Source organism: Hippoglossus stenolepis, chromosome 5 (assembly GCF_022539355.2).
Source record: "Hippoglossus stenolepis isolate QCI-W04-F060 chromosome 5, HSTE1.2, whole genome shotgun sequence".
In the NCBI taxonomy this organism is placed as follows: Eukaryota; Metazoa; Chordata; class Actinopteri; order Pleuronectiformes; family Pleuronectidae; genus Hippoglossus; species Hippoglossus stenolepis.
Window position 1 is genome coordinate 25,172,996 of NC_061487.1, and position 13,999 is coordinate 25,186,994.

General features: G+C 41.9%; 1 protein-coding gene across 1 annotated transcript in view; it reads right to left on the reverse strand.

Moving 5' to 3' along the window:
- il34 (interleukin 34) overlaps positions 1 to 13,999 on the reverse strand; it is a 36,273-nt gene that overhangs the window by 21,684 nt on the left and 590 nt on the right. Inside the window, exon 2 of the mRNA XM_035157907.2 lies at positions 7,178 to 7,497. Within this exon, the coding sequence (XP_035013798.1) occupies positions 7,178 to 7,223 (46 nt within the window). The 5' untranslated portion in view covers positions 7,224 to 7,497. The remainder of the gene's footprint in view (positions 1 to 7,177; positions 7,498 to 13,999) is intronic.

Below are 13,999 nucleotides of genomic sequence, written 5' to 3' on the forward strand. Positions count from 1 at the left end.
GGAATAGCTGAACATGTTGCCACCAGCCGTCAGTGTATTTTCTCATTCTGATCAGTTTATGAAGATTGAACGTGAAGGAGCAGGTGTTACTTCATTTTAGTTCAATTACTCTACATGTGCTTCTGTCTGTGGTATTTAACTGTGATTAGTAATTATTGTCGTTGTGCAGTGCTGTGTTTTAATGCGGGAACATCTGAAACAAATGCATGTACACAGAAGTCCGACTGCAATAAGCTGACGGGTTTCTTGAAATCAATCATCGCTCAGGAGTCTGACTTACAAGTTTTCATGTTTTTCTCCAGGGGCGGTAAAGCTTTGATCCTGATATTCTAGAGAATTTGAAAATACTTATTCCAGGTAAAGTTCCATAAAATTGCAATTTGAACAAAGAAAATTGATTATAGACGAGTCCAAAAATACAATTTCACCGTTTTCAGTATTTGGCATGAGGTAAATAATCCTCCTGTATATTTATCAGTCGGTAATGAATTAGATATTGACAGTTTTACTTCTAGCAATAAAGAAAAAGTTATTGTAGGTAGAAACACTGAAGTTGAGTTTTTAGTTCAAGGGGGTTCTGCTGACACAAGGGGTAGAAAACTTCACAGTCAGAATTTAGGAATCCTGAGTTCTCTCCTCCCTTTATTTCACTTTGTCAGCGTACTTTATAGCCAGAGGATCATGGAGGCTGTAGATCAACCAGTTAAACCAATAGGACTTATGTTCCTAGTTTATGTTGTCTTGTGGAACCACTGGACTGTGATGATGAACGCTGTAAACCAAAAGTAAATCAAGAGGTACAGATATTTCGTGTGGAATCAAGAATGAGATGAAAACATTGTGACAGACCTGAGAGTGTTGGTCAGCATTTGTGATTTTGGAGAAATTAGAGACTTGTTGATTTGCATATAACACAAACAACTCTGCTACGAGGGAGGAATTAGTCAGGGAAGAGAATCTGACCAGGACTGAGAGAGATGTCACGGGCGAACAGGAAGGACTGATGGTGGTGAAAGTTCAAGACAAACACAACAAGATCTGCTGCAAGTTTTGTGGTGACAAAACAAGAACAAATGCGCAGCCTTCGGGCAACAAGTGTGGAAAAGAAAACAATTTGGTGAAAAAAAATTAGACATAAAAGAAAAATAGAAAATGCAAGACATTGCATGGAAGACCGAGCATGACGGTGAAACATGTGAGGAAATTATGACTGCAACAAGAGTAAATGGGGACAATGAGGGGATAAATAAAACGAAAGAGGTTCATGGTTGAGGTCAACACCTCTTTGCAGGACTGGTGACAGACAAAAACATCCAGATCGAGTGGAGCGAGCCCATTAAATCACCTAAACCCAGACACACAGCTGGAGCGTATAGATGGATATAGAGAACAGGTCTGTGATGTAGAACAAGACCAGGTTGTGTCGCAGAAACAACAAAGTGCGCAGACTGGAGATGAACGTGGCAGATGAGAATGGCAGGATTCCCGTGTGAGGCAAGAGGTCCTGCGACGACAAAAAGAAAAGAAAAGACGTGACAAGGCAGTAGAGAATACAGATTTCTATTTGGACCTGCACACACACCACACACTCATAACTATCCATCCCCTAAACACGTCCGATTTTTATCTTCAAGATCCATGAATTAGTTCATGAGAAATCAACACAAATGGTCCAAGTGCTGCTCATTGTGGGAACTGTTGAGTTTCTCTATCATGTTTCAAGGTCTCTACCTTAATATGTTATGATTTGGCAGTTAAAATTTGAATTTAAATGTCCCAAACATCCACTTATCTTTTATTTTTTATTCATTTGTTTTGGGAATATACAAATAAAGTTATCCTCATTATTATTATTATTACTGTTATTATGTTTAGGGAAGTGAATTAAAGAAAAGGTCTTCCCTGACCCAAAACACATCCTTCCACCGAGTTTCGTAGGAATCTGTTGGGTTGTTTTTGTGTGACCTTGCTTACAAACAAACAAAGCAACAAACGAACGGACAGGGGTGAAAACATAACCTCCTTGTAAAGAGGAACTGGAGAAGTATCTGGAGATCGTCTCCCCAGTGGAATGTAGCGCGGACAGGATTAGTAGTATGGCCTCATTCCATGTGAAATGTTTACTGCTCACTTAAGAGGCCTCAAGTTTATTGACCTGGTATGTGCCCTCTTGACCACTGAGGTCGGCGGACGGGGCCCTGCTGGTAACCTCCAGGTACAGCTTGTGCTGGCTGAAGGAAGATATCGGCTTTAGCTACAAGCTTTCATCTCTCCAGCAAGTAAACTACACTAATTTAAAGGTGGTTTGGTTTTTTACATTCCTGTAACTAACACCTGGAAATAACATGGTGTCACAGCAAGGTCTCGTCCTCCAGTAAAATGTTAAACCTCTAGTCACCTTCTGGTTTGTGCATTAAAAGGACCTATACTTATGAAGTATTTCTTTCCACTAGCTGGTGTGGTTGTGCTCTGGGAATCTCCACCACTGTTTAACCCGTGGGTAAAACAAACAGGTATCACGGGAATCAGATGTTTTGTTGTCGTGCGTTTGTTTCTTTCATCCAAACTGCTTCGTTGCAGTTATAGACTTTGAATGAGGCCTTGTGAGCGTTGAGAATAGGTTTAACATTTAACCAGATAAAATTATCCAAATCATATTTTGATGTGTTACGAGGCTACTTCATTACATATTTGTCCCCGTTTGACCTGGACAATGGGCTGGTAGCCTGAAACCTACCACATTCCAGGCTGCATAATGTTTTTATAAATATAATTTCAGCCATTCTTCTAATAATCATGTCCCGTCCTCATGCACCCTGTTGTTTACTGCTCTTGATGCGTTCTTGGTTTTCACGGTGCCCTCAGTCTAACTAATTCATACTCGTGCTGTTTTGTGTTTTGATCCAAGAGGTTAGCTGGTGATTTTGGGGGAGGACGCAAACCACGCGTTTGCTCTTCTTATCTTAAAACAAATCCAGGAGCCATTAGAACCACTAAAGACACGCTTAGTGAATCAGATGAGCTTAGTACGCCAGCGAAACAAAAACAGAACTGTGGCTTACAGAGATACAGCAGGGAAAGGGTGATTATGATTATTAAAATTATTAAAGAATTATTATCAAAGGCTGGGGTGCATGAGCGAGGACGTGCATAATGCCAACTGCACCATCTGCCACCAGGTTTCCTCCACTAGTCACAGAGGAATTTGCAGTATTAAATAAATATGTCCATATTTTCCTTGTGTCTTCCTGCTGCTGCTCCACAGCCTCGTTCGTGTTGTCTGTCCTTGATCTTCCGTCCTTTATGTGTGTGTGTGTGTGTGTGCGTGTGTGTGTGTGTGTGTGTGTGTGTGTGTGTGTGTGTGTGTGTGTGTGTGTGTGTGTGTGTGTGTGTGTGTGTGTAAATGGGCTGTCTTTATATAACCATCGACCACCCAAAGCACTTCACACTAGTCGCATTCACCCATTCCACTTTCATACTATTGACACACTGTCGGCACAGTTGTCTGGGGCAAATCAGTAACTTCAAAATCAGCTTGTGTTTGATTGTCACATCTTTATTGTTTATGAGTGGAAATCTACGATTTTACAGACTAAAAGTTTGATGCAAACTAAATATCAATGACTCAACAACCATCTCCTTCGATTTGCATTTTTGACTCAGAGGTGAGGGAGGAACCTGCAGGATACAGCCCAAGGGAAGCACTTACAAATATAAACCTGTTTATAAATGCATGTGTAGTTCACGGTAGTACCTCTTACAACCATGTCTCTGTGCATTTGAATGTTATTGCTTTAGATAAGTCTCCTATTGAAGGGGAATGCATTGGACAAAATGGGCATCGTGCAATAATCACATATTTATTACAGGTGCAAAATCGTCGGAGCTCCTCAGTCTGAGCTCATTTAATCCAACACTCATCTCAGGTGAGACAACCTGGATAGAAAAGTTGTATGTAAAAGAAATTGAAAAAAAACATCCTGGATCCACACCAAAATGTAATGGGTTCTTTCTAAGGTCGTGCCCCACCCCCCCTCTATAGTGTTTCATGGGTGAGTAGTTTTTGTGTGATCCTGCTAAAAATCAAACACAGATGAAAACATAACTACAGCCGGGGGGGGGTTGACTCAGCAGCAGCCACCAATAAATACACAGATCCCGCAGCTTAGAAAGTTTACAAGTCTCGACAGATTGACACTTCAAAAGAACATGAGTAGTATTAAAATCTTTGAATACTGCAGCACCACAAAAAAGATCATTCCGCTTTATTACCCCACTCGCTGGCATGGCCGGAGGTATTGTTTTTACCCACGTGTGTGAGCAGATGTGCAACAAACAGGGTGTGAGTATTACTTGGGGGGGGGGGGTGTAGATCCAGATTTTTAACTTTTTAAGCTATTCGTTTAAAGGTCACAGCTCAAGTTGAATGAAAGTCTGGTCAGAGAAACATACACACACATTTTCCACGATATCTAAAGCTTCTATTGTTTTCCCGAAAATTATCCTCCACCATGATGTCGTGTTATCAAGAAGAAAGTCACAAATAAATCAGAAAATAACAATCGCAGTTCAGATATGTATCTCACTTGGAATCACAGATTTACAACATATTATTTTCACACGTTTCTGTGCCCGGTAGCAAACCAACAGCAGTATGACGATCAGTCTGACTAACAGCTCATGTTGTCATGTTTCTAATTGATCGTCCACATGACAACATGATCACCCACAGGAATCAAATTGCAGTGCCTTCCTTCCATTCCTCAGAGAGGTACCACGAGTCGCTTTCATGTCTCGTGAGGCCTGTTTAATGGCCTGAGACGAGGAGGACGGGCAAGGCGCCGATTCTGTGAGACACAGACTATTGATTTATGATTATTGGTATTTTCATGGCCAAAGACGCATGAACCACAGACTCATGTATCCATGAAAAGGTTTGAAAAGCATCCACACGTTGCACGATCCCAGTTATTGGACCACACATGGTCTTCATCACGCATCAACCTGTATCAAGAGAAAATGTGTGGTATAACACTTTTACCATAATGGGAGTGAATGTCACGCCCAGTTGAGTCAGATTATCTCTTTTAAAGAACTGAATAAAATAGTCTGAAAGTCTTAAATGAAGATAAACGAGGCAGTGAACCTCCGTTGGGTGTAATGTTACAAACCCTAATCCACAGTCGGGCTCAGATATTAATCTCCATCAGGATTTGGGGAATCCCACAGTTAAATGAACATGATTGACTGAATCTGGTCAAAGAAAACTACTGAATATCATTTCAAGTGCTTCCTAAACCGACAGTGAGCTGCCAGAGGGTAATCGAGATGTTTTGGAGATGTGTAATGCCCCTGCAGCGGCAGTTCAGAGGAGAGAAGTAACAGCACCGAGCGGACAGGTATATTTATTTTACTCTGACTGTACTTTGACAGCATTTCTATATTTCCATTTTGCCTCTAGCAGACACTCAGGGGAAGAAGCAGCTTAAGTCGTATGATGCAATGATTTGTTTGACTTGCAAAAGAGCAGGAATAAAGCAAAGCCCCACATTTAAGTTTAACCTTTGAGGGTCCAACCTGAAAAGAGGGACGGGCCGACACACAGAGACAAGCAACCAGTCACACCTACGGGCTGTGGGAGGCAGCAGGAGACACAGGGAGAACAAAGGTTCCACTTTGCATGAAGCATCATCGTGAGAGATACTTGTGACCTCAATATGAAAATAATCCTGATTTACATAATGGTGTAGCCTAAATTCTGACGCTGAAGGACACCATCAAGTTCTCACAACGATAGGCACACAAGGGGACTGACAACAACAGTGCCCCCGCTGGAACACCAGCAGAACAGCACTCCAGGAGCATAAATCTAACTTGTATTTGAGGATTAATGAATAATAAAGTAGCCTGTCTTTAGATTTACAGCCTTTTACAGACTCAGGGATCAATCTTTTATTTGAGAAAACAATCTGCACATTAATCAATAATGAAAACAGTGTTTAGCTGCGGCTCTAAACATAATGTAATACATAACCTGTCATGAAATCAGAGATTTTAATGGGGATCGGAATATTGTTATACTGGGAATTTCCACACTCTTTCTGCAACAACAGAAGTTCGACTGATTCTCTTCCCACGATCAGCAGAAACTGATGAAAACCACGTGTGGTCAAAAAGCGGCAATTATCAAACATGTGAATGTTTTTTTTCTTTTATGGATTATTGTGAAAAGTTCAGGGTGCACGGTTGCATGTGTCAGACTCAGAAGGTCAAGGGAAACATAAGAGTGGCGCAAAAAAAGGTTTTTAACCGAAACCTCACTACTCAACATCTTGTCCTCACTTCCACAGGAGAAAGTCAGGACAGGGAAGTGCTTCCTTTCTGACAAGAAGGGGGAATGTGTGCTGACTGTGTTTGACTGTGATGCACACGATAACATCACCCAGCTTATACTGCACTTCACACCTTCACACCACCTGCATGAGGAGCTGCGCCGTTTCAAATATAGGTTCCTGTTTTAATCATAGTACCGCTGACTGTGTGTTTCTACTCTGTCATTTAGCTACATATCCGGGTGGGCGAGCACATGAAACACCCCCGTTGGTGACTCGGGTAATAATGGCTGTGAAGTGATGAGATGTCATGAAACCTTGACACTTCCACTTCCAGATTTGATTTGACTTCAGGACGAAGCATGTGTGGAAAATTCCTGCTTTGATCATATGCCTTCAATGTGATCCGTGTTTAGAACAGTGGTACCTTATATCACTCACATGATTTTTGGGGAACAATAACATTAGTAATAACGGCCCTAACGTTACGAGAATAAAAATGTACCACACATCGGTTTAAGTCCAGCGTGCATCACATCAACTTCTTCAGGGAACTGAGCCTCAAAGTGCCACTTACACATTTGCCGATGAATGTGCGTATGACGACAGCATGATTATGAAAAAAACATTTAAAAGGTCACGTATGAAAAGACGCAGGGGTTGAAGAAGGATTTAAAAAATACAGAAATATCATAACTCTACAACCATCCTCTTCCACTCACTGCCTCACACCATTATCACATATCTTGTTCATCTGTCACACACACAAACACACACATTTCCAGCTCAGCATCAATTACAACAGCGTGCACCAGAGCAGACACACACACGCACACGTTTCTTACCTAAAAGGCCTCCTAGCAGGCAGACTGAGGTGGACAGTTGGATCATACTCTTTGGTTTACGTCCTCAGCTGAATTTTTCGGCACAAATACAGACACAGGGTCGGCCACACACATACACGCACACACACACATAGGCACACGCACACAAACACTCACACACACGCACAGACACACACACACTGCTACAACACCGGTGTCTGTAACTCGTCAGTGCGTGTGTTCAGCGGGGCACACATGGATTCTCAGGCTTCAGGCCTTCATTGCACTGGTGTGCATCTCTGGATCCTTTTACGGCTCCTGTGCTTCCTGATGTAGAACGTCTGAAAACAAGAGAGACAAAAACCAGTCAGACAGGGTTTGAAATCAAATCTGAAAGTTTTGATTTCAAAACGGAACATGTGGGGTCCACACGTCACGTTAACGCTAAAGATGAAGTCGACAGAAAGCAACAAAGACTACGGATCAGAGTGAACAGGTCGGGACCACACAACGGCGACGATGCCAATTATTTTCATCAATGTTGACGACACAGTTGTTTATCAACAGTTTGCATTATATTTGTTGCACGTTCACATTTAAATAAGCAGCTTCTGAACTTCCACATTGTGACATATTCCTGCAAATCTTTCCAAACTACCTACTCATTGTGCATCTCCTTTAACACAGACGATCATTTTTCAGTGTTTAATAGTGATAATTATTTGATAATCAAAACTGTAGTGAACAAAACATTTAATTATCTCTCAGCACTAATCGGGCCCAAACATTTAACACAATCTGAGTCGTAGTTAAACAGTTTGTCTGACGGTTTATCCTCAGCCACCACCAGGTTATCCAGCTCACGACCAAACAGTACGACACAGTTTAACTCAGATGGTCAATGAAAAGGACAGAAATACGAGCTGAAGCAACACAAATTAGAATGAAAAGCATCAGAGTGGCAACGCATAACCGGCCCATCTCTCTCTTTTTACGTGGCCAATTAAAACAAGAGTAGAGTCTTTACCATCCCCGGCAGGCAGGCAGGATTCAGCATAAACTCAGTAGATACTGCTCATGTTCACATGCCAAACATATTGTTCTCAGCAGGCACAAAGACCTCAGACTGTAGGATGACACTCATCTGTTCGTCTCCTATAGTTTATCATCTGGAGAGAAGCTCCCGGCTAATATTTCCGCCGTGTGTTTGTTCTTTAGTTATTTTGTACATACACGTACACAGAGACAAGAGAAAACACAGTACCCCGCTCTAGGCTATCCTGTTGAGCGGGATACTAAATTACAGCAGTATGTCACATGTGTGCAGGGAGTTCACTGAGCTTTCGCTATGTTATTATATATGTGGACAAGACTCAGGATTTATTTCTAAGAGGAAACGTTTTGCCTTTCGTTTTCCATTTTTCATGATCAGATGTGGAAATGAGTGGCCCAAAGTCCATCCAATGTGGCGTCAGTGTCACAAATCAAGGACGATTCAGGGAGAGCGAGTGATGAGCGATGAGCTAATACCAGCGCAAATAGACAGTTGATCAACCAACAGCTTAACTTACAGCAACAAGAAACACAAACGTCACAAAACCCTCTAAATTACTGAAATTAAACCAAACCAGTTGCAAATGTAAGAAGGCAAAACCATAAACCAACCACAAGTACCCAATTTCTTTTTTTCAATCCCTTCAATACTCTGCTTTAGACAATGTGCTTTCCATTCATCAGGCTGCCTGCGACCATAAGACTATTATTAAACAGAACTAATTCCCAAACCCCAGTGTCTCCACACCTGCATCTGCATTTTATGAGCAAGAAATCAGTTACTGCAGACATCTGGTTCTGATGAGCTCCAGATCTCATGTGGTTATGTTTCCAATTAGAACAGCAGCAGTAAACTACGGTGCTCTTTAGGTCTGTCTGCCCCCCCCCGACTCGTCTGGTCGACTTGGTAAAGACGAATGTGGACATTGGACGCAGGTTAAAGTAGATATTTTATGAAAACCACAAAAATACAGCTATATTTATAAATATATATAAATATAGACACATATATATATAGATACATATATATATAGACCTTAAATTAAGAAACAAATATTTTGAATGTAAAATCTTAACGGATATGCATATATTTTCTGCATTGGTTATTCCGTTAAAAAAAAATCATATCAGTAAACATGAACGCCATTACGTCAAGCTCTACTGATTGGAATTGCTTTTTTTTTTTTCAAGGTATTTGATTGATAAAAAAGTATTTCTATAATATTTATAATTTAAGATTTTGACTTAGTGAAACATTTAGACATTACAGTTCATTCTGAGGGGCATTTGAATTTATTTTTATTTCGGGCTGAACCATTTCATATTGGGATATTTCACAGGCTGAATCACAGCTTTGACCAGCTAGTGGTAACAGAAAGGAGCCCACACATGTTCAGAGGTGGATTTATGGAGCACCTGTTTTGTCTGCATGTTCTTCATATACTACCAGTATTTAAAAATGGATCAAAATCCTGCTGCTATCCTTAAAATGCATTCATTCCTTCAGGTGGGGGAGGATGTAAAAGCAGAGACATGTTAATCGTTCACGATTTACTGTTGTCATACACCTCTATGGTTACACAACTGTTCCTGGTCTCCCTCTCCTCTCTCTTCCCTACTCCTCCCTCTGTATCTCTCTCTCTTCTCTCCTCTCTCTTCCCTACTCCTCCCTCTGTATCTCTCTCTCTTCTCTCCTCTCTTCCCCATTTTCTTGGCTGAAGGCCAGTTTATTTGCAGAGCACATTTCAACAAGGCAATTCAAAGTGCGTTACATAAAATACAAAAAGGCATAATGACAAATTGTAAAAGCAACATAAGACAACACAAAGAAGCATTAAGGAAAGAAGTGCTGCTCATTGTGGGAACTGTTGGGTTTCTCTTGAATTTAAAAGGTCTCGACCTTACTATGCAAAGTGCCTTGAGATAATGTATGTTATGGTTTGGTGCTATACAAATACAATTTTATTAAATTGAATGTGGCCTTCATACTCGTAACAGAGGGAAATCACTGCACCTACAATCCCACAAATCACAGGGTTGACCACACTGGACCATCCAGGAAGCGATGGAATCCCAAGACAAGAATCCCACAGAGACGACATCTTCCGCCCATCATCAATAAAGACTCTTCCCATGAGCTGAACCTAAAGGACGAGGTCTATCTGCAGTTCAGAGGAGTCCTGCTGCACCAGCTCAGTTTCAAACCCGCACCTTCAGGCACCATCTTCACATATGGTGAACAGATGTGTTTCTGGTAAAGACAATATGTTTGTCCTCTCACTTTTGACATGTAAGACAATCTCGCATCGTCTGACGAACCACAAGGTAATTTTAGATGCAGCTCCAGAGCCCACTTTAAATGTACAGCACGCAGCAGAGGGACGAGCAGAAGGGAGATAAAGGCCGAGTGTGTAAACTTCACACTGGAATTTAAAGATCTTTTGACACGCTCTGGTTTGTGGTGGTGTTGCCCTGGATAGCATCATATTATATGAAAAACGTGTTTCTCATATTTCTGCCAGAACATCAGAAACACATACGGGGACGTTTGAGGCATTTCCATTCTATTCATAGACTCTCACATTCAGAGACGGTTATTTTTAAACAGTCCACAGCTGCACATCGTACCTCAGCGAGCAACCGGCTCACTACGACTCCTCGACTTACTGGACGCATGAATATTCCACCAGGGGCGAAGTCAGCGCGGCAGCCTGCCAGCCTGTTGCTGCAGACATGTTCAGCGGATGAAACAGGTTGTAATTACAGCGAGGGCACAAGTTTCCAATTAATTACCTAGAGTGTGGCAGCCGTTTGTGCCGTTGCATCATTGTACAGCTGCACACAGCGCTCTTTGCCCCACCCCCACACACACAGCCATCTGAAATCCTGCCTCGCAGACAAACACTGGTTTCATAGTGATATTAGCAATAATTCCTAAAATATCGTAATCAACCCTTACGACAAAGAAATGTAATTGAAGCTCAAGTATAAATGACTGTAAATAAAAAGACAACACAAATAAAACCAAATATATAAAACCTGAATTAAGAAAATAATCTCTTTTTGTGATTGTTTATTCTGTTAAATACAAGTTTTCACATCAGAAAACGCTGAAACCGATATCGGACGATTTTGAAGAAACATTCCAAACCCATCCACACTTCCTTCTCCTCCTGGGGGATCCCGAGCTAATCGCAGGTCAGACAGGATATATAATCCCTCCAGCGAGTTCTGGGTCTACCCCGGGTTCTCCTCCGAGGCGGTGCTTGTAAAACCTCTATAGAAAGGCACCCAGCAGGCGTCCTCATCATATGTCTGAACCACTTGAACTGGCTCCTTTCGACACAAAGAAGGGCACAAATATTAAAGAATTATACGGGTTGGAGAAGTGGAGCTGTTAAAAATAATATAATAATCTCTGTCTGTCAGTGGATTCTACAGGGATGGGCTGCTGCTGCTGCTGCAAGGAGCAGTGGCAAAGTCTTGTTTCCTTTCCTCGAGGCTGTGACTGATAATTACAGCTCACTTTACTCATTTAGGAACTTTCTTAAGCAAACACGACTATTTGACCGCAGCCCAAAACCTCACACACACACACACACAGCTTGGATCTGATTAACCAGACGTTTCTCCTCTTCTCTTAACCTCCAGTTAACTTTGGATCTTATGGAAATTCATTTCCCCCCGACAGCGTCAGTCTGCCCTCTGAGCTCATCAATCAATCTCAAACAAAACATCACATTCATGGCTGACAACCCAACGCCAACGCGTTGCAGTTAGCTGCAGGTGGCTGAAAGCTGATCTAATCCAAAGCTGGTCACATTTTTTAAATATGTGCCAACACACCCGGAACCTGGGTGATGCTGTCGCCCTTCTGTGTGTGTGTGTGCAAAATAACTCAACGGCGCGTGGACCGATTTTCCCTAAACTTGGTGTGAGTATCACATCAGAGCGTATCTCCGGATGATTCACTTTTGGAGCAGATCTGACAAAGATCAAAGATATGGTCAAAAAATAAAAAGCATATCTAATCTTCTATCATAATCAAGATCAAAAGCTTAGATTGAGCAGAAGATTAATCCCAATCATGAGATGTCAGGTGATGAATGAAAAGTTGTCATTGTGACAACACTATGAATGAATGATTTACTAATAAATGACTTCCCATCGTGTAGAAATGCTTTCACTTTTGCAACATTATTGACGTGGTCCACAGTTTGAGTAGATTAACCAATCATTCACAATCATACTGTAGAAATTATGTCATGATTACACCATGATGAAATGCGCTTATTACAATATGAAAAGTTGGAATTGCCTGATTGTGGTATAAACAGCGTTGTATCACCCCTCCAATGCTTTTCTTTCTGTCTTTTAACAGATCTTTTCACCTGTCGTCCCAGTCACTGCAGATCTGCTCCACACTACTGTTCTATTTGTGTGAGCACGAGAAAGAGACCAGAGCGAGAGAGAGATCATCACTTGTCAATGTTGGCGTCTGACGGCAGCTAGAGAAGACATGACGGCTACAAGGTGCTGGTGAAGCTACAGCTGGTACAAGAAGAGTGAATCGGTCAATCAGCGTCCGTACAAAACACACCTGAACCTTCACATCACACAAACACACCTGAACCTTCATATCACACAAACACACCGGAGGCAGATTGTCTACTCTGCAGTTTCTCAGCTGGAGAGTAAATTAAAAGGAACACGTTATCTGGAGTATCGGCAAAGTCTCAGTTTCTGCTCGTCTAAAACAAGCAGGGTTTCCGGAAAAGCGTCTTGAAAAGTCAGGGGAAGTGTGGACGCCACAAACGGCAAGAATGTGTTTTAAAACTACGACATGTCAGTGTGGACGCAGCCGGAGAGAGAAACAGGAAAGAGCAACAAGCGCAGGGCAGCAGTTAGATGATGATATATAGAAGATGAATGATGTCAGAGCAGAGAATCCATTCAACCAACTGCTGTTACTGATGGTGGAATATATCAATCTATGAGAGAGAATATCAATATGATGCTGGTTGATGTGAATATCGACTGTGTGTGACAGCTCGTGTGCAATAACAGCCAGAGATGGAACAGTTTGCTTTGTGTGATCTGCTACTGGTTGGTGTGGTTATAAGTTTATATTTATAAAGCAAATTGATAAATGGGATCTTTTGATAACATCAGAGACAAGAGATGTTAGTTGGAATATTCTGCTTCTCTTTTCCGAGCGGGACACAAGAGAGGAGAAGCAAAAACATAAGAGGAGAAGAGAGATGAGACACTAGAAGAGAGAGAAGATCAGAGAGGAGAAAACAGGAGAAGACACCTGGAGAGAGGTGAAGAAGAGGAGGGTATCCGATGGAACAGACAGTTAACTCAGTTGGTCACAGTTGGAAAACGAGCCTGAACATTTTTCACAGACGATGTAGAAAAATGACATAGAGGCTTTTGTTTTGTTTTTCCCTCCTGCAGCTAAAAATAAAAACATGAAGGGGAAAACTCTGATGTTTTAGGCACCTGAGGGTGAACCTCCTTCACTCCTCTCTCCGATCTCACTCCTGAGGGAAGAAAGGATGAAACCTCGTGTTCTGCCTCTTCCACACCTTTTTTAAAAGAGCCTTACTTCGAACTGTTCTCTGTTCCTCTGAAGCTGCGCTCAAGGTCAAGACGACTTCTCCGCTGAGTGCGTAACCTGAACTGTTTCACTGGTCGAGCGCAGATGTTTACCCAGTGTGACCTCAGGCTACTGGTCTGGTGGAGTGGGACCAGTGAGTCCCCCCACAGGGATCCACAAGGACTCAC